This window comes from Choloepus didactylus, chromosome 6, assembly GCF_015220235.1.
Source record: "Choloepus didactylus isolate mChoDid1 chromosome 6, mChoDid1.pri, whole genome shotgun sequence".
NCBI classification, from domain to species: Eukaryota; Metazoa; Chordata; class Mammalia; order Pilosa; family Megalonychidae; genus Choloepus; species Choloepus didactylus.
In genome coordinates, this window is record NC_051312.1 from 154,218,463 (window position 1) to 154,239,819 (window position 21,357).

Consider the following 21,357-nt stretch of genomic DNA (forward strand, 5'->3'; position numbering starts at 1 on the left):
AGGTCCTCCCAAAGTGTTTCCCACATCTCTCTACTTCATTGTCACTGGACTTTATCATTTTTCTCTCTTAAGGGGGAGGATGGCCATCATCTTCCACATAATCACTCCCATGTCACTGGGACAAAAGGACCAAAAAAATCCACTTCTCATTGATGTTCTAGACATTATGCAAGACACTTCTCATATTTCATTTAGTCCCCACAACAACCCTGCAACTAGGCATTGCTCTTGGTTGAAAAAAGTGAAGCACAGAGAGGTGATTTAAGGTGCCCAGAATTCTGTAGCTAATGTGAGGTGGAGTTATGAAATAAACCACATCTTTTTAGGGTCTTGCTCCATGTGAACCCCACTCCAAGCCACTAGGAATTCCCCAAGAATCAACTCTCCCTTGAGCAAACTAACACCAAAGGCAACAGCAGAGATGATTCCCAAAGAGATTCTACTTTTCCATCATAAGAAGACCCCTCATGAATGCCCAGTGTCTGCAGACCCCTGAAACAGACATTCCCAGGATATTGCAAAAAGAATAGAATGCAATGTCCCTGGGAGCTCCAGATCCCACACAGAAGAGGTCCCTCAACTCAGTGCCCATCAGTAAGGCTTCCAGCAACAGATTCACCTCCTAACTATGTTTTGCCTGGGCTCACATCAAGGTGAGTCTTCTTTCCCTGAGCACACAGCTCCTGGCATCAAAAGAGGTCACTCAAGAGCTTTCCAGGTGGCAGGGAAAAGCCCCATGCCAGGGCCCAGTGTTGACCTAGAGTCTCCAGCTTTCAGGTTTTCTTGTCCTAGACCAAAAGTACTTTGTTCCCCCAGAACCCTGGCTAGGTCCTTGGAACCAGAAAGAACTTAGGTCTGACTCAGCCCTGGGAAGACTGAACCAGCCTCACAAGGCAGGGGCAGATGGACCGTCCTTCAGGGCAGATTAAAACTAAGAGAAGCTACCAATCGAGGACAAGATCAAAGGCCCTCTTCCAACCACAGCCACCACAGGCTCAGACATCAGAACCACAAAGAATGGGAAGATGACAGAGTAGGAAGCTGCAGGAAATCAGTCCTTCCACCCAAATGACTACTGAACAGGAAGGAACTGTCTGAATCAACTATTTGGAAACTTTGGGGTCCAAGAGACCACTGTACAGTATCCAGAGGAGAGTGGGAGAAGAGGCTGGCAAACTGCAGTAAATACCAGTAAACTGCTCTCTCTGTGTGGGGTGGTTACTGGCGCCCACCCCCTACTCCTGAAGCAAGCAGCGGTGGGGTCCAGCCCGTAGCATAAATTGCTGGTGCCAGAAAGGGACCAAAAAAAAAAAAATCAACTTCTCAAAGAAGCAAGCACAAGCCCAGGACAAGACACAGGTCCACGGCCAACCACTGATCATGGCTTTTGATCAGTGCCTTTGGATCACTGGGGGCCTGGTTCTGAGGGTGGCCACTGTTCCAACCCGCCCTGGACAAAGGCAGCAGAGGAGACTTAAGACAGATGCTTGTACAGGGCTGCAGAGGACAGCTGAAGGGCGGCATTGGCTGGGCAGGTCAAGAAAGCACAGCTTTGGGGAGCCAAGGAAGAAGCTCCTGGCACTCTTCCTGGCCCCTCCCTCATCCCTCTCCAGGGAGGTTTAGAGCTGAGCAAATGCTCCACTGTGGGTCCCTGGACTTGTTCCAGCTGGGAAAGAATGACTTGGGAAACTCCTGTCTGGTGTGCTCCTCCACCCACCCACAACCCTGCCCAGAATTTGGCCTGCAGGCAAAAGGATCTTGAAACAATGAAAGCAGCATAGGAAATGACTGGGGTGGACGGCCCTGGAGAAAGGATTATCTGTTTTAAGTCCAGCTGTGGAACACCCAGGAAACAGAGAAGGTCAGTCTCCTGGGAGGTGGAGGGGGCATTCAAACTCCTGTAAATAGGGAAACTCCTAAGCCACTAGCAAGCACAAGCCAGGACAAGACACAGGTCCAGGAAAGACAGAAGAGATCCAGCACACTGCATTTCCCTTGGGTGGACCTTCCTAGTTGAAGGGCTGACACTCAAGAAAATCTCAGTTTGTTATCAGCTGGCTACAAGGTCAAGAAACAGACATCTCAGGGAATAAACCCTAAAGTAAACATTTTAAAATATTAAAATGTACAGTGTGCAAGAAAAGACTACAAGACAAACAAGAAACAAGAAATGATGGCCTATCCAAAGGGAAAGGATAAATGTCCAGAAAACATCAATGAAGAAGACCAGAGTGTGGGCAGATGGACAAAGACTTCAAAAAGCTCAAGAAGATGAAGGAAAATACAGAGAAAGAGCTAAAGGATATCAGGAAAACAATGAATGAACAATATGAGAACCTCAATAAAGAAATAAAAAAATTTTAAAGGAACCAAACAGAACTAATGGAGTTGAAGACCAAAGTAACTGAAATGAAAACTGTCCTAGCGGGTTTCAACAGCCGACTGGAGCTGGCAGAAGAAAGAATCAGCTAATTCAAAGACAAGAAAATTGAAATGAGTCAGGCTGAGGAACAGAAAGAAAAAAGAATTGTAAAAAGCAAAAATAGCCTAAGAGACCTCTGGGACACCATCAAGCATACCAATATATGCATTCTGAAAGTTCCAGAAGGAGAAGAAAAAGAGAGAAAAGCAGAAAGAATATTCAAAGAAATAATGACGGAAAACTTCCCAAACATAGCAAAAGACATAAATATGCTGATCCAAGAAGCTCTGAGAACACCAAACAGAATAAACTTGAAGAAAAATATGTCCCATCACATACTGATCAAGCTGTTGAATGCAAAGGGCAAGGAGAAAGTTCTGAAAGCAGAAAGAGAAAAGCAACATATCATGTACAAGGGAGTCCCAATTATATTAAGAGTCAATTTCTCATCAGAAACCATGGAGGCAAAAAAGTAGTGAGTTGAAACAAGTAGAGTACTTAAAGAAAACTATTACCAATCAATCATTTCATATCCAGTGAGACTTTCTTGTAAAAATGAGGGAGAGATTAAGACATTCCCTGATAAACAAAAGCTGAGGGAGTTCATCACCACTAGTCCTGCCCTACAAGGAATGCTAAATAGAGTTCTTCAGACTGAAAGAAAAGGACACTAGGCAGTGGTCCAAAGTAGGACAAAGAAACAAAGACCTCCAGTAAAGGTAACTATTTGGGTAATTATAAATGCCAGTACTACCGTATTATATTTTTTGGTATGTAACTCCATTCTTACTTCTTACAGATGCTAAAATGTAAATGCATAAAAAGTGATGATAAACCTATGGTTTTAGACATACAATGTACATATATACAATTTGCAACAAGTACAAAAAAAAGTGGTGGGACAGAGGAGTATAGGAACAGTGTATTGTGTATATATATGTTATTGAAGACAAGTTGGTATCAAATCAAGTAAGATTGTTATATATTTAGGATGTTAAATTTTATTCCCATTGTAGTCACAAGGAAAATACATGAAAAATAAGTCTAGATAGAAATGAGAAGGGACTCAATATGGTACAATACAAAAAAATCAAATAAATATGAAAGTAGGCATTAATGGAAGAATTGTGTGACCAAAAGAGGTGTAAGACTTACAAAGAATAAATGGCAAAATGACAGAATAAAGTTCTGCATTAACAGTAGTGACTTTAAATGTAAATGGATGAAACTCTCCTGTCAAAAGACAGAGATTGGCAGAATGGATAAAAAAGTACAACCCAACTCTAATGCTGTCTACAAGAGTCTCACCTTGACTTCAAAGACATAAGTAGGCTGAAAGTGAAAGGATGGGAAAAAATATACCATGCAAGTAGTTAACAAAAGAGAACTGGAGTGGCTATACTAATATCAGATAAAATCACTTTTAAGTCAAAAACCAGTATGAGGAACACAAACAGTCAATTAAACAAGAAGACATAACAATTATAAATATATATGCACCTAACAGCAGAGCCCCAAAATATATGAAGCAAATACTGACAGATGTGAAGAAAGAAACTGATGGTTCTACATTAAGAGTAAGAGACTTTAATACATCACTTTCAAGAATACATAGAACACCTAGACAGAAGAACTTGAATGATACTCTAAACCAACTAGACCTAACAGACATATATAGAACACTTCACCCAACAAAAGAAAACACACACTTCTCAAGTGTACATGGATCATTCTCCAGGATAGGCCATATCTTAGGTTACAAAAGAAATCTCAACAAATATAAAAACACTGAAATCATGCAATGTATCTACTCAGACCACAATTGAATGATACTAGAAGTCAATAACAGAGAAATGAGGAAAATTCACAAATATGTGGAAAATAAACAATGTATTCTTAAATAACCAATGGGTTAAACAGGAAATCAAAAGGGAAATTAGGATATAACTTGAGGCATATGAAAATGAAATACAACATACAAAAACTTATGAGATGCAGCAAAGGTAGTGCTGACAGGGAAATTTATAGCTCTAAATGCTTGCATTAAAAAAGAAGAAAGAACTCAAATCAGAGACCTAACCTAACAACTGAAGGATCTAGAAAAAGAACAGCAATCTGAATGCTAAGCAAACGGAAGGAAAGAAATAACAAAAATTGGAGCAGAGATAAATGAAATTGAAAATAATAAAACAAGAGAGAATCAATAAAACCAAAAGGTGGTTCTTTGAAAGACTGATGAAATTGACAGATCTTTAGCTAGAGACATGAAGAAAAAAAAGAGAGGACACAAATGACAAAAATCAGAAATAAAAGAGGGAGAACATTACCATGGGCCCCACAGAAATAAAAAGTACTAAAATGGGATACTATGAACAACTGTATGATACCAAATTAGATAAAACTAGATGAAATGGACAAACTCCTAGAAGCACACAAACTATTTATACTGATTCATGAAGAAACAGAAGGTCTTGACAGATGAATAATAGTAAAGACACTGAATCAGTAATCAAAAACCTCCCAACAAAGAAAAGTCCAGGATCAGATGACTTCACAGGGGAATTTTAGCAAACATTCAAAGGAAAACACCAATCCTGCTCAAACTCTTCCAAAAAACGGAAGATGCAGGAACACTCCCTAATTCATTCTACAAAGCCAACATCACCCTGATACCAGAGCCAGATGAAGATATCACAAAGAAATTACAGACCAATATCTCTTATGAATGTAGATGCGAAAGTCCTCAAAAAATACTAGCAAACCACATCCAACAGCACATTAAAATAATTATACACCATGATCAAGTGGGATTTATCCCAGATATACAAGGTGGTTCAACATAAGAAAATCAATTAATGTAATACACCACATTAACAGAATGAAGGGAAAAAAACATATGATCATCTCAAAAGACTCAGAAAAGGCATTTGATGAAATCCAGCACCCCTTCTTGATAAAAACAGTTAGAAAACCATGAATATAAGGAAAGTCCCTCAACATGATGAAAGGGCCTAAATGGAAAATCCACACTTAACATCATACTCAATGGTGAAAGCCTAAAAGCCTTCCCTCTAAGGTCAGGACCAAGACAAGGATGCCCACTATCACCACTGTTATTCTAGGTTGTACTGCAAGTTCTAGCCAGAGAAATTAGGCAACAAAAAGAAATAAACAGCATCCAAATTGAAAGGAAGAAATAAAACAATTTCCCTATTTACAGATGACATGATCCTATACAGAGAGAATCATGAAAAACCCACAGCAAAGTTTCTAGAGCTAAAAAATGAATTCAGCAAAGTAGCCAGATACAAGATCTACATGCAAAAATCAGTAGTGTTTCTATACACTGATAATGAACAACTGGAAGAAGAAAATTCCATTTACAATAGCAACTAAAACAATCAAATATCTAGTAATAAATCTAACCAAAGATATAAAGGACTTATACACAGAAAACTACAAAACATTGATAAAAGAAAACCTAAATAAATGTAAAGACATTCTGTGTTCATGAATTGGAAGACAAAATACTGTTAAGATGTTAATTCTACCAAAAGCAATTTACAGATTCAATGAAATCCCAATCAAAATCATAACAATCTTCTTTGCAGAAATGAACAGGCCAATCATCAAATTCTCCTGGAAGGGTAAGGGGCCCTTAATAGCCAAAGCCACCTTGAAAAAGAGGTACAAAGTTGGAGGACTCACACTTTCCTATCTTAAAACTTATTACAAAGCCACAGTAATGAAAACTGCATGGTATTGGCACAAGGACAGGCATATAGACGAATGGAATTGAATTGAGAGCTCAGAAATGAACCCTCACATTTATGCCCAACTGATTTTTAACAAGAGGCAAAGACCTCTAAATTGGAAAAGAACAGACTCCTCAACAAATGATACTGGGAAAACTGGATCTCCAAATGTGAAAGAATAAAGAGGACCTCTACCTCAAAACCACATATAAAAATCAACTCAAAATGGATCAAAGACCTAAATTTAAGAGCCAGAACTATCAAATTCAAAGGGAAAAAACATAGGAAAGATTTTCAGGATCTTATGTTATGTAATGGTTTCTTAGATCTTACACCCAAAGTATAAGCAACAAAAGAAAACGGATAAGTGGGACATCATCAAAATTCTGTGCCTCAAAGTACTTTATCATGAAAGTACAATGACAACCTATACAATGGAAGAAAATATTTGGAAACCACATACCAAGAGTTTAATATCCAGAATATATAAATCAATCCTTTCACCCAACAACAAAAAGACAAACAACCCAATTTAAAAACGGCCACAAGACTTGAATAGGCATTTCTCCAAAGAAGATATACATATGGGCAAAAAGTACATAAAAAGATGCTCCACATCATTAGCTATCAGGGAAATGCAAATCAAAACCACATTGAGGTACCATTTCACACCCACAAGAATGGCTGCTATTAAAAAAATTACAAGTGTTAGAGAGGATATTAAGGAAATAGGAACACTCATTTTTTGCTGGTGGGAATATAAAATGGTGCAGCTGCTGTGGAAAACAGTCTGGCGGTTCCTCAGAAAGCTAAGTACAGAATAACCATATAACCCAGCAATTCCACTACTAGGTATAAACCCAAAAGAAACGAAAGCAGGGGATCAAACAGGTATTTGCACACTGATGTTCAGAGTGGCATTATTCACACTTGACAAATGACGGAAGCAGCCCAAGTGTCCACTAACCAATGAATGAACAAACAACTACGATGTATACATATGATGGAATATTATTCAGCCATGAAGAAGAATGAAGTTCTATACATGCAACAAAATGGATGAACCTTGAAAACATCATATTGCATGAAATAAGCCAGGCACAAAAACACAAATATTGTGTGATCACACTGATATGTAATAATCAGAATAAACAAACACCTACAGTCAGAATCTAGAATATAGGTTACTAAGGAATGGGGTGGGGATAGGGAAGAGGGAGTTAAGGCTTAATGTGTACAGAGTTTCTACTTGGACCAATGGAAAAGTTTTGGTGATAGATGGTGCTGATGGTAGCACAACATTGCAAACATAATTAACGGCATTGAATTATATATTTGAATGGGCTTAAAAGGGAAAATGCAAGTTTGTATATACGATACTAGAACAAAAATCTTTTTAAAAATCCATGGAACTGCACAATATCAGCAGTGGACCCTAAGTTAAACTATGGACTATAGTTAATAGCACAATTAGAAAACATGCTTGCATCAATTGTAACACACTTCCCACACCAATGCAAGGTCTTAATAACAGGGTGGTGTGTGGGAATCCTGTATTTTAGGCATGATTGTTCTGTAAACCCACAATTTTCTAATTAAAAAGACAAAACAGAAGGACTCTGACTCTGTGTGGCCCATCCAAAGTGTATATACTGGGGAGGTTTTGATAACTAGCGGGGTGTCCAGAACATACCAGTGGTTCAGTAAACCTTGTCATGAGTTGAATAAAGAAGGATAAGGGTCCTGGACAAAAAAAGAAGAAAGAGCCAGCAGTATCCCAACCACCCTGGGGACTACTTCTCCTCACCTTTCCTGGGTCATCCAGAATACAGATTCCCAGACACGAAGGTCAACCTCCCGAGTGACCCAGGTCCAGCCCAGGGCCACCATGGCCCAGAGCACCCACCCACCCTGGGCCCATGTAGGACACTCAGCTGGGGCCTCCACAAAGGGTCCCTGCCTTTACCCAGACAAGTGACACATCTACACAGAGCAACACTCATTCAGCCTATGCCGTAAATAACTGACAGCCTTGAAAATCCTTCTTCCCAGGACTCACTGCTTTCCCGTCCTCCAGGACAGTGAGTAGTATGCTGTATGCCCTCATCAACTCTACTCAAAGGAACAGAATGAACGAGGAACCAAAATATTAACCGGAAAAGAAAGACTCCCCTGGTGGGATCCCAGGAATTCCACTAGAGAGCAAGAAGGTGTTTCCTGGGCAAGCAGGGTCTTCCCAGGGCTGGGAAATGACACCAGCAGGTACTCATCTTGCCTCTGCAAAGCCTCTGCTTCCAGGAACCAGATTCCTGTCCTCCATATAAGGAACTCAGACACCACCATCACAGCGTCCCCAGGGAGCTGCTCTGATCACACACCATCAGCGGCTGCAGAGGCAGCAGGGCAGCAGCTGGAGAGCACAGGGGAAGGGAGGCCACGCCTTTCCGAGACTCCTCTCAGCAGCAAGGACATGGGGCAGGGGCGGGTGCATGGGCAGCAAAAGTTTCCACAGGAAGCCCAGGGCAGAACCTTGGAGAGCGCCTCCCTGACTGTACCAGACAAGTACGCACGCACCATTGATGGTGAGGTGCACCCAGCTGCCGTTGTGGAAGGTGTCATACTGCTGGTCCAGCATAAGCACTTTGCACTCGTACCAGCCCTGGTCCTCTGAGCGCAACTGCTCCAGCCGCAGAGATGCTTTGTCATGAAGACTCGCCCGGCCTGAGGAACAAGAGTGGAGAAAAGTCCCAGATGACATCGGGCAGGCCGGCTGCTTATCACCCCCCAGCCAGCCAAAGACGGGGGTCTCAGCATGGCCTCTGGACCATTTCCCGCCTCCAGCGCTGGGGGCAATGGAGAAGGCACTGGCCATTGGGCCCCTCTCCCTCCCGAGCCCCTCCAATCCCAGCTGGCTGTGCCCCAGCTGGCAACTGCAACACCCTGTGTCTGCCTCTGTTCCTTAGAATGGATCTCCATCCTTTTGGAGATCTCTGGGATAAAGGGAAGACACAATGGAGGCAGAGCTGAGAAGGGCAAGAGAGAGGGAAAGAAATTAGGAACCAAAGAGGATAAAACCGTTCAAGTTGAACAGGGTCCCCACAACCCCCTACCCAGCCTCCTATGTCTTCCTCACTTCCCTATGGCAGGGGGGTTGGAAGGCAGGTCAGGGATCAGGATGCTTGGGTCCCTCCCGGTGCTGCTGCCTCAACTCCAGAAACTGGGGGCTGTAGGGCCTGAGAAAAAGACTGGCAGGCTGAACAAAGCCCCCTGAGCTACCTCTCCATCACTCCAGCTCCACCCCACCCCAGGAGGCCATCTTTGTCCTGCTTGTGGCAACTGGAAGAAACGAGTTTGAGCATGAGTCAAGCAGAATGGAGAGTAGCTCCCCCTCCTCCAAACCAGGGATGCACAGGCAACCCCAAGCCCTCACCCCCTCACCCACCACCTCAGTCTACCCCTCACCCGAGCCAGGATCACGGCCTCCCCTGCTTTCCTCTTTGTCTTGGCCCTGGCAATCTGCTGAGAAAACCAGACAATCAAAAATAACCAGGGCCAAAGAGAGAACAAGAGGCAGAGGAGGCAGGAAGGAAGCATTCTGGGGAAAATGCAAGTCAGAGCTCAGAAGCCAAGAGGCAAGATAAAAGCAGTGTCCCCCGCCTGCTTCCTCCCTGCTTTAAACCCCGACACGCACAGGCACAGGCACACACCCCACAGCCCACTTCCCTGGCAGGCCAGGGGCGGGCGGGTGGCAGTGAGTCACACACAGCGAGGCCACTGCTGTCAGGAGTAATTGCAGAGTAAGATACAAACGGGCCAGGAGGAGGCGAGGAGGCCCGCCAGGGACAGACAGACGGGGTGGGAGTGGGGGTCGGGGACACGCGCCTAACACTTAGAGATGGAAGGAGGCCCCAACTTGGGAGCCAAGAGGGAGGGAGTGGGCACAGCCAGACAGAGCAGACTGCAGCTGCTGCAGCTGCCCCTGGCAAAGGGGCGGGTGGTCTGACTCAGCCTCGCCCAGCCCAGCACTGCCCCCATGCACCACCCCCTCCTCACCAGGGTCTCCCTCCCGGATGCCTTGCTCTGGTGACACCTCTCCCTGGGCTGACTTGTCTAGAAGGGTCTCAGGTCTGCACTAGGTCCTGTTCCCCCTCCTCCCCACCACTTAATTAAAACCACCAGAGTCAAAAGAGTGGAAGGAAAGAGACAGAGGATGGGAGAAACAGGGAGAACAGTCAGGAAAAGATAAGACGGGCCAGAGATAAAGGTGGAGGAGGAGCCACTGAGAGCCAGGGAGGACCAGAGGACATCTGGAAGAGGAGCCGACAGCAGACAGAGAGTGAGGGAGCACCCAAGCCCAGGGGAGGAGGGAGACCTCCGCCCAAGCCTTCCTTACCTGCATACTCGGGGTCCACGTGGGGCGGGTAGTAGCCAAACTTGATGAAGATGGGGATGGGGACCCCGAACTTGAACCACTCCACGACATAGGGTGGGGGCTGCCCCGTCACCGGGTGAATCACGTCGCATCTCAGCACCACTGCCTCGCCGGCCCGCGCAGTCACAAACTCGGGCTCCTCTCGCAGGCCATGGGCACCTGGCATGGGCACCAAGATGTTGGGACACAGCAAAGGAGGGGATGGGGACCTCCCCTCTCACCCCCGTGCCCATTCCACCCCTCCGTGCTCCCCCAGCTCCTCTCCACTTGCCTGGGTGCCCACCCCATCCCATCCGCCTCCTCTCCCTTCCCACACCCATCACCTACAACCCCCAGAGAATACCCCCTTCTCCAGCATCCAGCCATACCTCCCTATGCCCCTAGAGCACCCCCCCCCCAAGGCATCCACAATTCTGAGAAGGAGAAAAGGGGAGAAGAAGAGGGGGCAGTTCTACTCAATCCTGCGAGCCAGACCTTCCCTCCCCAACTCCAAAGACCAGCCAGCATAATCATGCCCTAGAGCCCCCAAGAACTAGAAGGCATCAGAGGAGACTGAGAAGGTGAAGGTTGAGCGGTCCTGGGGAGAACCTCGACCTGCCTTGCTGGAGCTGACTGCAAACACAGAGCATCCTCCGTGCACCAGGATGCTGCCTGCCAGGGCTGGGTACCAGATGAGGGAGCCAGCCATCCTCCCACGCCCCACCCCCGGTGCAGCCTGATGTTAGCAGCACAAAACAAGAGTACTCTGCGAAGGAGCAGGGAATCCCTCACAAGCTCAGCAGAGGCTGCCCATGGCAACCCCCGAGGGAAAACCCCATGGGCCTGAGCAAGCCTCTCCAGGCCCCTCCTCCACCCTCACTGTGCCTGTCACCCAGAGCACAGGGCTTGAGAGGGAGGGGCCGCAGACCCTCAACTTCCAAGCCCCTATTCCATCAGACCCTCTGAGGAGCCCCTGACACCACTGTGAGGACAGCAAGACACTAGGGACCGAGGAGGGAGCCCTCTGCTTCAGCCCTGATAGAGGACAACCTCAGCAAACCACTGGGCAAGGGCACCCCCATGGCTGGCAGGGGAGGGGCCGAGGATGAACCCAGCACGGCCACACAAGCCATGCACCACTGATCCTGGAAGACCCTCCTCCTGCTCCAGGCCCCCATGCACCCAGGCAGGCTGGGGAGGCTCGCAAGGTCACCTTGCCCAGCTTCCTTCCCAGTGGAAGAGCCAGCCTGGGCAAGTGCCTTTCCCTCCTGCCCTCCCCCACCCAGGACACCGCCCTTGACCACCAGCCTGCGAGTCCCTACTGCCTCCCGTGTTGGGGTCTCCGGGCTCTCTAAGGCAGCACCTAGGACAGCGGCCGCAGCAGCCAGGGAGCGCAGCCTGGAGGGTGCAGAGTGGGGGGGCTGCCCCAGGCCCTGACCCCTCAGAGAGGATGTCCTGGGGGAGACCTGCCTCTCCGTGTCCACCAGAGTGCCTCTGGTCTGACCCCATACATTGTATTTCTGATCCCTGCATGCTCCTCCTTCCCTTCCTCCGTCTTTCCTTCTGTCTCCAAGTCTCCAGCGACTTCTGTGTCTCTCCCTCTCCCCATCTCTCCCCGCTATGTCTGTCTCTCTCCACCCCTCCCCCACTCTCTCTCTTCTTCCTCTGTCTCTCTCCCTCCTCTCTCTCTGTCCCTCTCCCTTCTCTCCCCCCCACCCTCTCCCTATCTCTCTCTCAGTCTGTCCCCCTCCTCTCTCTGCCCCTTCCTCTCTGACTCTCTTCATGTCTCTCTGATTTCAATGTCTCTTTGTCTTTCTCTCCCCCCTCATCCCCCCTCCCCCCACTCTGCCTCTCCATCTCTCTCTGTGTCTCCCTCTCTGGCTCTCTCCATGTCTCTCTGTCTCTTCGGCTCCCACTCTGTGTGGGCGGTTCTGTCTCCCTGCCTGTCTCTCCCTGATTCTGTCAGTCAGCCTCTGTGTGGGGAGGGGGGAAGAGGGGAGGAAGGGAGGGGGGAGGGGCGCCAGAGAGGTTACAGGGATCTCTGCCTGCCTGGGCATGCGGAAGGGTCTCTGCTTTTCTGCTAGTGGCAGGCACCCCTGTGTGCTGGTGTGTTTCTGACTTTGCGTCTATAGGAACGCCGTGTGTGTGTGTGTGTGTGTGTGTGTGTGTGTGTGTGTGTGTGTGTGTGTCTGTGGGTCTCTGGTTCCCTCTCTCCTTCCCTCTCTCCCTCTCCTTCCCTGCAAGTTGCGGAAGAAGGAGGAGGCAAGCCCTTCAAGAAGCTGATTGGCTACCAATGACATCACTGTTTTCTAGAGAAAGGGCTAAGATCACAGAGTATTTTTGGAGCAGAGCAGAGCAGAGTGTGGCACTCACCTGCCTGAGGCCCCAGCAGGTTTCCCAAGCCCCACCACCACCTTGCTTCAGGCTAAGTTTAAATTCCAGCCCCTGGGGGGAAGCATGGGGAGGGCCCAGGTGCAGGAGCCCCCTCCCCCACCCCACCCCCCAGGGGCCCCAAGGTAGGACCAGCCTGCCTCCCAGCCTCCTCCCAGCCTGCCTCCCAGCCTCCTCCCAGCCTCCTCCCAGCCTCCGGGAGCACAAAGGCTGGTGCTGGTCCAGGAGGAAGGGGCCAGCCACAGGCGCCACGAGGGAGCAGGAGAAGTGGCGTGTGCTTATACAGGTCTCTGCAAATGTCTGCAGCACAGACTCAGGAGGAAATGAGGAGAGAAAACACAGGAGCCTGGGGAAAGAGGAGGGTGTCGTTGCTCCAAGGTGCAAGGTTACCTGGGAAGCAGAGGAGGCGGGCCCCTGCATGCGGCTTTCCCCCAGGGCCTGGGGCAGGGTGAAGAGAGGCCTGAGAGAGACAGCCAGGAACCGCTGGGCTGCTGGCAGTGAGGTTCTAACCTGGAGGCCCCAGCTGCGGGGGCAATGCCAGGAACTGGGCTGGCAAGAAGTGTGGCCGGCAGTGAGATGCTCCGCCAGCTGGCTGCTCATTTGCACCTCCCAGCCTCATTCTCACTGCATGGGCAATGAGTAGCAGCGTTCGCACCTTCCCCAGCACTGGGGATGGCTCTAGGGTCTCCGCCCCCGCTCCAGCCCGCCCCTGCGCTGAGCTCTGAGCACCCAACCCCAACCCCAACCCCAAGGCAGGACCCCTCCAACCGGGGAAAAGCAGCTCCAGAAAGGGCACAGGGTGAGGCAAGCATCCCACCTGGCAAGCAAGTCCAAACGAGATGGATGGAGTTTCCCACAGAGAAAGCAGGAGGCTGGGAGCCCATGTCACAGCTCCACCCTCAGTCCAGCCCCTCCTGGTTTCCTGAATTCTAAAATATTTATCAGTTTTTCCTCATCTCCTCACCACACATACACACACACTCACAAATAGCATGTTCTCTCGCTCCATCACCCACAAGCACTTCTCTCTAAGCCTGATCCTTTCTGAGCCAAAGTATGTCGAATGAAACACTTTCTCCAGAAAAGCTCAACACCAAAAAATCACTCCCCTCCCCAAATAAGCTGGCTGGCAGTAAAGTGGGAAGAGGGGCTTGATGGAGGAGAGACCGATAAAGCCAGACACAGGAGGAAGTCAAAGCCACACTGAGCAGCTGGAGAGATTCAAGAAGACAATGGGAAGGTGAGAGAGGCAGAGATGTCACCGTCCAAGCTGCCCACATGCAGAGCCAGCCTAGGGAGACAGGGCAAGGGCAGGGGCAGGGAGGAGGGAGAGAGAAAGGCATGGAGAACAGGACCCCAGGGACAGAGACACAGACCTCCCAAGCCCCCATTTCCAGGAGGGGAAGGCAAAGCCAAGGCTGGAAGGAAGCGGGGAAGGGGCAGGAAGGGAGGAGGAGGGGAGAGAAGAGGCACAGTGACCTGGGGTGGAGTGGGAGGGGCTGCAAGAGGTGAGACCCACAGACCCTGCCCTCCACCACCCAAGCCTGCACCAGCCAAAGGGAAATCTGCAGAGAAGTACCCCCTGGGCTTCTCCCCCAAAGGGGGAAAGCTGATGTTGGAAGGAGTTGGGGACACTACATTCCCTCGTCCTTTTTAGAGCAGGCAGGAAATGGTAAACCTGCAGCTTGGGGGTGTGCCTGGCCCGCTCTGGGGGTGAGGCAGCCTCTGCCGTCTGGCTGACCTTTTGGGGAGCCCACAGGCCATGACTCTCCAGCGCCCTGGGACAGGTGGTGCCCAGTGGGTAGCCGAGTGAAGGGCTGCCACTGTGGGCACAGACCCTCAAGACATCAGGGTTGGCTTGGCGGCACCCCACATGCCAGGCTGGGAGCTCTGCCATGGAGAAGGGTGCCTGGAAACCGAACCTCTCACACCAGAGGAGCACACCAGGAATCCGGGCTGCCAGGCAGATCTGGCAAACTTTAAATGCCTACTGCATACCAGGCTGTAGCAAGGCATGGGACATGAATGCTCGCTTAGCACCGTGATCTCTGCTTTATGCGCGAGCAAATCAGGAGGCTGAGGAATCTGCCCATGTTAACAAGTGGGGGAGTCGGAGACCCAGCTCCTCTGTGCCCGCTTGGCCTCCACTCCAGGACACCACCATACCCCAAGGGCACAGAGAAACCAAGCCCCTCCCCGGTGCCCCCAAGGAAGAGACCCCAATGCAGAGGTCAGCCCTCCCCACTCCTCCAGACTACAGGACCCTGGAGCCCTGCAGCCCAGGAGGATGGACAAGGCTTATGGGAGGGCCCTTCCCGCAGGCAGGGTGCTGCACTCTGGGCACACTGGGGGTCCTGCTGGTGGGCTGCAAGCCGGGCAGAGGGTGTGTGAACCCCCAGCCTCCAGCCTCATGAGTGTGAGTCCTTGCCGGGGCCGCCTCCTCCTCCAGGCAACAGACTCCCAAACCTCAGTCCCGCTGGCTAATAATACCAAGCGACAGCCACCGCCACCTCCATCTGCCAGCCTAAAAATAATCCCTGCAGAGTCCAAAAAAGGCACAGCCCCCAATAGTCCCCCAATCCCGCCTCCCCAACATGCCGGGAAGCGCCAGGAGATCCCAGGAAACCAGCAAACTCGGGGCTCCCCCGAAGTGGGGGAGGCACCCAGAGGGGTGGCATGACGTAAGCAGGGGACAAAACCACCTATCACCCAAAGCAAAGCGAAGAGGCCCCGGAAAGTATAGGAGATGTGAAAGGACATTGGATCGTGTCCAAATCATCGTTCCTCAGGATGCCTGGGGATCATCCTGACAGCCTCTGCCTCCAGGAGGGGTACCCCAGACCCATCCAGGGCTGACCCTCCGAGAAGGCCTTCCCCATCCATGCCTCCCCATCTCTCGGGGTCAGGAGTCAGAGGTCAAGCAGGCCAGCACTGGCCCTAGCCAGGAACCTTCCATGGCCTCAGGGAGGCAGGGTGGGGTGGCAAGCCTCCTTCCTCTTAGGGGTGCCTGCCTCCTAACCCCTCTCGCCGGGCTCCCCGAGCAGCCACGGACAGAGATGCTCTTGGCAACCTTAATTTGCTCTCGACTTGGCTTGTCTTTCCCAGGAGCCCGACAGGAAGGAAGTCTGTAATTCAGCCTCAGCGTTTCTCCCTTAATGGAGCCTCAGTAGAGACGCCGCGCCCCACCCACCCACCCAGCCTACACCCCGCATGGGCACCAGGATTCACACATGCCTGGGACCCCAGGCCGCCGCGGCACTAGAGCCTTGGGGCAGGGGGCTGGACAGACATCCTCGGGTAGGGAGGTAGATCTGACCCTTCTTGATGAAATGGTACCAGGCTGACACACATGGGATGCACAGCCCTGTCTGGGAAGGGCGTGTGGCAAGATGGGGGGAGTAGAGGGAAGTACAGGGGAGGTGGGAATGAGGGCAGGCCGAGAGGGGCTTCCCCAACTCTTCTCCTCTCGGAAGGCTCTCCCTCCCATCGCCAGCCCGAAACCCTCATGGAGGCCCCATCTCTGCTCACCACGCGAGAGAGAACTGAAAAGCAGGAAGATTCGGAGAAAACTAGGTCAGCCGCCTCCGGCAGACGGGCCCTGCACTGTGGGCAGTGTCCCTGAGGAGAGGGCTGGAGCCGCCCTCAGCATCCGGCCCGCCTGCCCGGGGGGCCGCCCCCTTCTCCACCTGGGGCAGGTGCACAGCCCACAGCCTGGTGGCAACCTTCCAGTGAGCTGTGCCTTTGATGGCCCCCCACTGAGGCTTTCTCTCCCCGATGCCCCCTTGGGGCCTCAATCATTCTTCAGTCCAAGGCTGGGCTGGAGCCTCCAACTTTAGTAACTTCTCGGCAGCCTGGACTCAGAGTTGGGGTGAGGATGCAGCGGGCAGTCTGGGAGAGGGGCAAGGGCAGGGTACAAGCCAAGACACAGCACTCCGAGAGGACCCCACACTGTGTCCACAGACCCCTCTTCAGAGGGTACTGGACCAGCTCCCTCCCAACCCCGCCACAGTCCATGCCTGTGCAAATGCCTGCACACACATGCACATAAGTCATACATGTGTGCACACAAGCACACACAAACACACACATGCACACACACGCACCTCTCCAGACAGCTGGAAGCTCTCACCAATTATAGCTCTTTTTACCACTCAGATCCATTCATCAAACCCACCCTAGGCAGCAGCAAAGGTTTCTTCTTTCCTGGGACCCTGGGCCCCAGCCAGTGAAGGCCACAGCATGAGGAGGTGGGGTGTAGAAGACTTTCACAGAGAAAAGAGCCACTGTCAAACCCTAGTCTAGCCCTTAGCACCACCTCCCACCCACTGGCACAGCCAAGGGGAAGATTGTGGAGATAGGCCGCCAGCAGGCCTGGGAGAAGGCAGGACTGGGCACCGTGCAAGGCAAGGACACCCAGAGGGAGCAGCAGAGAGGGGCTGGCCTTCAGAGTCTCCCCAGGCAGGCAGCTTCTGCTACCCCAGGAAATCAGTTCCCAGTTTTCTGTCTCAGAGCCCTGACACACAACCACCCAGGCTCCAGGACCTGACAACTCCAAGGCCAGCACACATCGGCCACAGGCCAGCAGCCGCAAGTGACCCTCCCCACCGCTCGCTCCGGTCCCTCTGCCATGCCGTTTCTGACACAGTGCCTCTCCAGTGCCACCCGCCACTCTGCCCTGGGCATAAGCTGCAGACACACCCCTGCCTCCAGCATGTCTGGGCCTGCACACACGTGCACACAGGAACACACACACACACACACACCTTTGCCACTTGCAGGAGGCAAGTCCTTCTCAGCTGACAAGCTGCCATGGGCTCCTGCTAGCAGCCTCCAGGTTGAAACCGCCCCCTTCCCATCTTCATTGCCAAAAGGAAGGAGCGGGGAGTAATTAAGGTGAGACTGAGAGTAAACGGCAGTGGTGCAACTGCCAGCAGGACTACAGTCAGCACCCCACCTTACTCAGGGGCACAACAGTCAGGGATAATCCAACCACGGAAGGCAGAAGACGGGAAGGGGCAGCCTCCTGGCTCTGAGGCTGAGAGTCACTGAGCCTAGCCCAGAATCCTCAGCGTGGGGAAGCTCTCCTGAGCTTGCTGGATGCATATCAGGGATGCTGAGACTCCAATCTCTGACTTTCAGACAGCCCACCCCCCAGTCCCTCTCTATCCACAACCTCCCATCACCTCAGTCACCTCCCAGGTACACAAGATTACAGCTGCAAGAACCACCCTCTTCCTACCTCTGCCTCCCACCCACAGGTTGTCTTTAACAGGTCCCAGCCCCACCCCCCAGAAGGGGTCACCCTACCTCCACCTTGCACCTGAGCAGCCAGGCTTTCAGCAAACCCCAGAAGTGGTATCTCAAAGTCCCTCTCCCTGGGGACCCCAGCCTCAGAGTCAGGGAATCCCCCCCCCCCCCCAGGAGCCCTCCCAGAGCATGGCCAGTGTCAGAGCACTGGCTGGCATTCCCCATGTGAGCAGAGCTGCCACGCAGGCCCCCCTGCCCCTCCCTCAGAAGCTGTGATGCTAGGAGCTGCTTGTCCCTGGCTCCCCGTGTCCTTCCCACAACCTCCGGCCACTGACAAAAGCCCAGCATGACAGATCATTCAAAGGGTTCCCAGGCAGCCCTGAGGCCTGCACACCCTCCCACATCTCCCTTCATGCAAAGGGCAAGGGGTTCTCCCCAGACAAGGTCAGCCCATGAAGGGGGCTCCACTCTGCAGGCCCCTCCTGATAACGTGCAGCCCTCTGAACTTCTTCCAAGCCATTCCCAGCTTTTAATGACCCAAATGGCTCCAGGGAAGAGACTGAGAAGGGGCTCTGGAATCCCAAAGACACTGGAATAATAACAGTAACAGTAAATAACAACATTCACATTTCTTGAGCACTTACTGTCTAATGGGCAGCCACTCGTTTCTTTATAGCACTAATGTCCACAAGCCTTGTTAATCCCGTTTTCCATCGAGGCAGGGGACATTAGGGAGGTTGAGCACCTTGTCCAAGGTCACGGGGCCAGCAAGTGGCAGAAGGCTTCGAATCCAGGTGGAGACTAGAGGTCCCTAACTGCACACAGAGAGCCACTTCAAGTTCAAAGGACCTCCAAGGTCAGCCCCCTGCCTCCAGGCCAGAACGCACGTCAAGCCTCCCCAGACAGAAGGCTCTCTCTGCATCCTGAAAGAAGGCATAACCTTCATGCCTGATCAGCTTTAGTGCAGGGAAGTCCTTCCTTCCATCTTGCCACCCTATGTACTGCTGCAATATAAACCCGTTTTCCTTCGTTCTGTGCTTAAACTTGCAAAAAGTCCATCACCCCCACCCTGACTTCTCAGGTCCGAAGGCTGTTTCAGAGCCTCCCTTCAGTGTCTCTTTTCTGTTCAAAGACCCCAGCACATCCTCTTGTGCTTTCAGCGACCGTCCCACAGCAGGAACATACCAAAAAGGGAGAGGAGGAGAGGGAGGGCACGAGAAGGCTATCAGGGAATGGGTGGAACAAACACTGAGGCTAGAGACAGATTCTCAAGCACAAACCCTACCCCCTCACGCCCATCCCCAGGCTGTAAGCTTTGCAGTCGCCCTGGCTTCTGCTTTCCCACCTGAGAAATGGAGTTTCCAAGACATCCAGCGCTACATGCCACTTAGCAAATTCACCCTTCCCTTCGCCCTACACTGGTTCTGTCTCAGACCGTCCAAATTAGAGAGGAAATATTCCATTCCGGAAACTTTCTCAAATCCTTCTAATCCTCCCAGTCCCCTCACCCCTAGGCCCCCAGACAAGGTGAGAGGGGACCCGGACAAAGAGGCCTCCTGCTAGGGCGCGGGTGTGGGTTCACTGTTGGAGGGTCCTTCCTGCGGACTCGCGCCCGCCCACGGGCCGTTTCTCTCCCGCGGCCATCTCCTCCCCGCTCGGCGAACTTGCCTGCAGCCGGGTGCTGTCTGCACGCCGACAGCCTGAGCTCGGAGTCCTGGCGCCCTCCAGGCTCGGCTCCGACTTCCATACAAGGGCCGTAAGCCGAGGAGCCACCCCGAGGCTTTGTGGGGCGCTTTGCCCGCGGCAGAGCAAAAACCCGGGCGATCGCATCCCCCAACTCTCTAGCTTCGTCTTTGCATCGCCCCCCGCCCGGGACCCCCAAAGGAAGGAAGATAGAGAGGGAAACATCCCATTTCCGCTCAGAGATCCGGCCAGGACACCCGCACCGCCCGCAGCCGGCCCTCGTCCCGGCGGGGAGGGGCGGAGTGGGCGCGGGCCAGGCCGCCGGGACCCCGGGAGACTTCGGCCCGGCCAGAGGCATAAAGATGTGCATGGGCACCTACCAGGGGGACAACACGGGTACTGCTAGGGGTCGCCTGGGGAGGCCGGACACATACGCTCCTTTCTTCCTCGGCGCTCCGTGCGCCCCTCGCCAGGGCCACCGGGGGCCCCGACCGCGGCGGCCGAGGCGTGTGCGGCCTGGAAGGGCGCCGGGGGCGCGGGCATCACTGGTCCTCCCGGCCGGTGTGCGAGGACTTTGGGCGCTGCAGATTGGGAGCGGCTCCGAAACGCCGCGGGGAGAGGGCAGTGCCGGGCCGCGGCAGCCTGACCAGTGCCCACCAACTCCCCTAGCCGTGCTAGGCGGGCGGCCGCGCCGCAGGGCGCCAGGATGCGGCCCGGGGCGGAAGGCGGACGACCCGCAAGCCCTCAGAGCCCGGCGCCCGCACCTCGGCGCGCTGCCCGCGAAGTCCGCGCGCCCTGCCCGGAGTCCGGGCTCTGCAGGCCGGGAGCGTGGGGCCGGGGGACAGCGGCCGGGGGGCGCTGCACTTCAACTCACCTTGAGCTGCGAGCCCTGCGGCGCCAAGCACACTTGCTACCAAAGTGGCCACATAGCAAATCATAGTAGAGCCGCCTGCCCGCCGAGCGCGTCATCCCATCGCAGAGCTGCTGCCGCCCGCGCCGCTCGCAGCGAGCTCGGAGAGTGGGCGCGGCGGGCTACTCACGGCCTGCGCGCGTCCCCCCGCAGCGCGGCCCGCGCGCCCCCCATATCCCGCGCCGCCGCTGCCGCCGCAGCTCGCCAGCCCGCCCGCCCGGCGCCGCGGCCCCGCATACTGCCGGCTGCCCGGCCCCCGGGAGCCTAGTTCCGCGCTGGGGCCGCCCCCGCCGCGCGCCCATTGGCCGCCGCGCTCCCGGCCCGGGCCCCATTGGCCCGCTCGCCTGCCCGTCGCGCCGCGCAGGAGGCGAGCCCCGTTTCAAGGTGCGTTGGAGTGTGGCGAGCGCAGCGCCGCAGAATCATGCGCATTGCCAGGGAAGGCGAGGAACGGCCCGGCTCCGCGGCTCTGCTTGCGGCTCGCACTGCGGGGCAAGTTCCGGGCCCGGCCACGCTAGCTCCCAGGGGTGGCTGACGGGAC

General features: G+C 52.6%; 1 protein-coding gene across 8 annotated transcripts in view; it reads right to left on the bottom strand.

Moving 5' to 3' along the window:
* The window catches only part of IGSF9B (immunoglobulin superfamily member 9B), a 61,973-nt gene that overhangs the window by 38,444 nt on the left and 2,172 nt on the right, over positions 1-21,357 (bottom strand). For 7 of the 8 annotated variants that reach the window (XM_037841991.1, XM_037841990.1, XM_037841996.1 and 4 more), the window contains exons 1-3: positions 20,784-20,911; positions 10,571-10,768; positions 8,752-8,898 (exon numbers count right to left, since the gene is read on the bottom strand). In XM_037841991.1, coding sequence (XP_037697919.1) covers positions 8,752-8,898; positions 10,571-10,768; positions 20,784-20,847 — 409 coding nt within the window. In that variant the 5' untranslated portion in view covers positions 20,848-20,911. Of the gene's footprint in view, positions 1-8,751; positions 8,899-10,570; positions 10,769-20,783; positions 20,912-21,357 lie in introns of those variants that run through there. The other variant, XM_037841992.1, reaches the window with a different exon arrangement.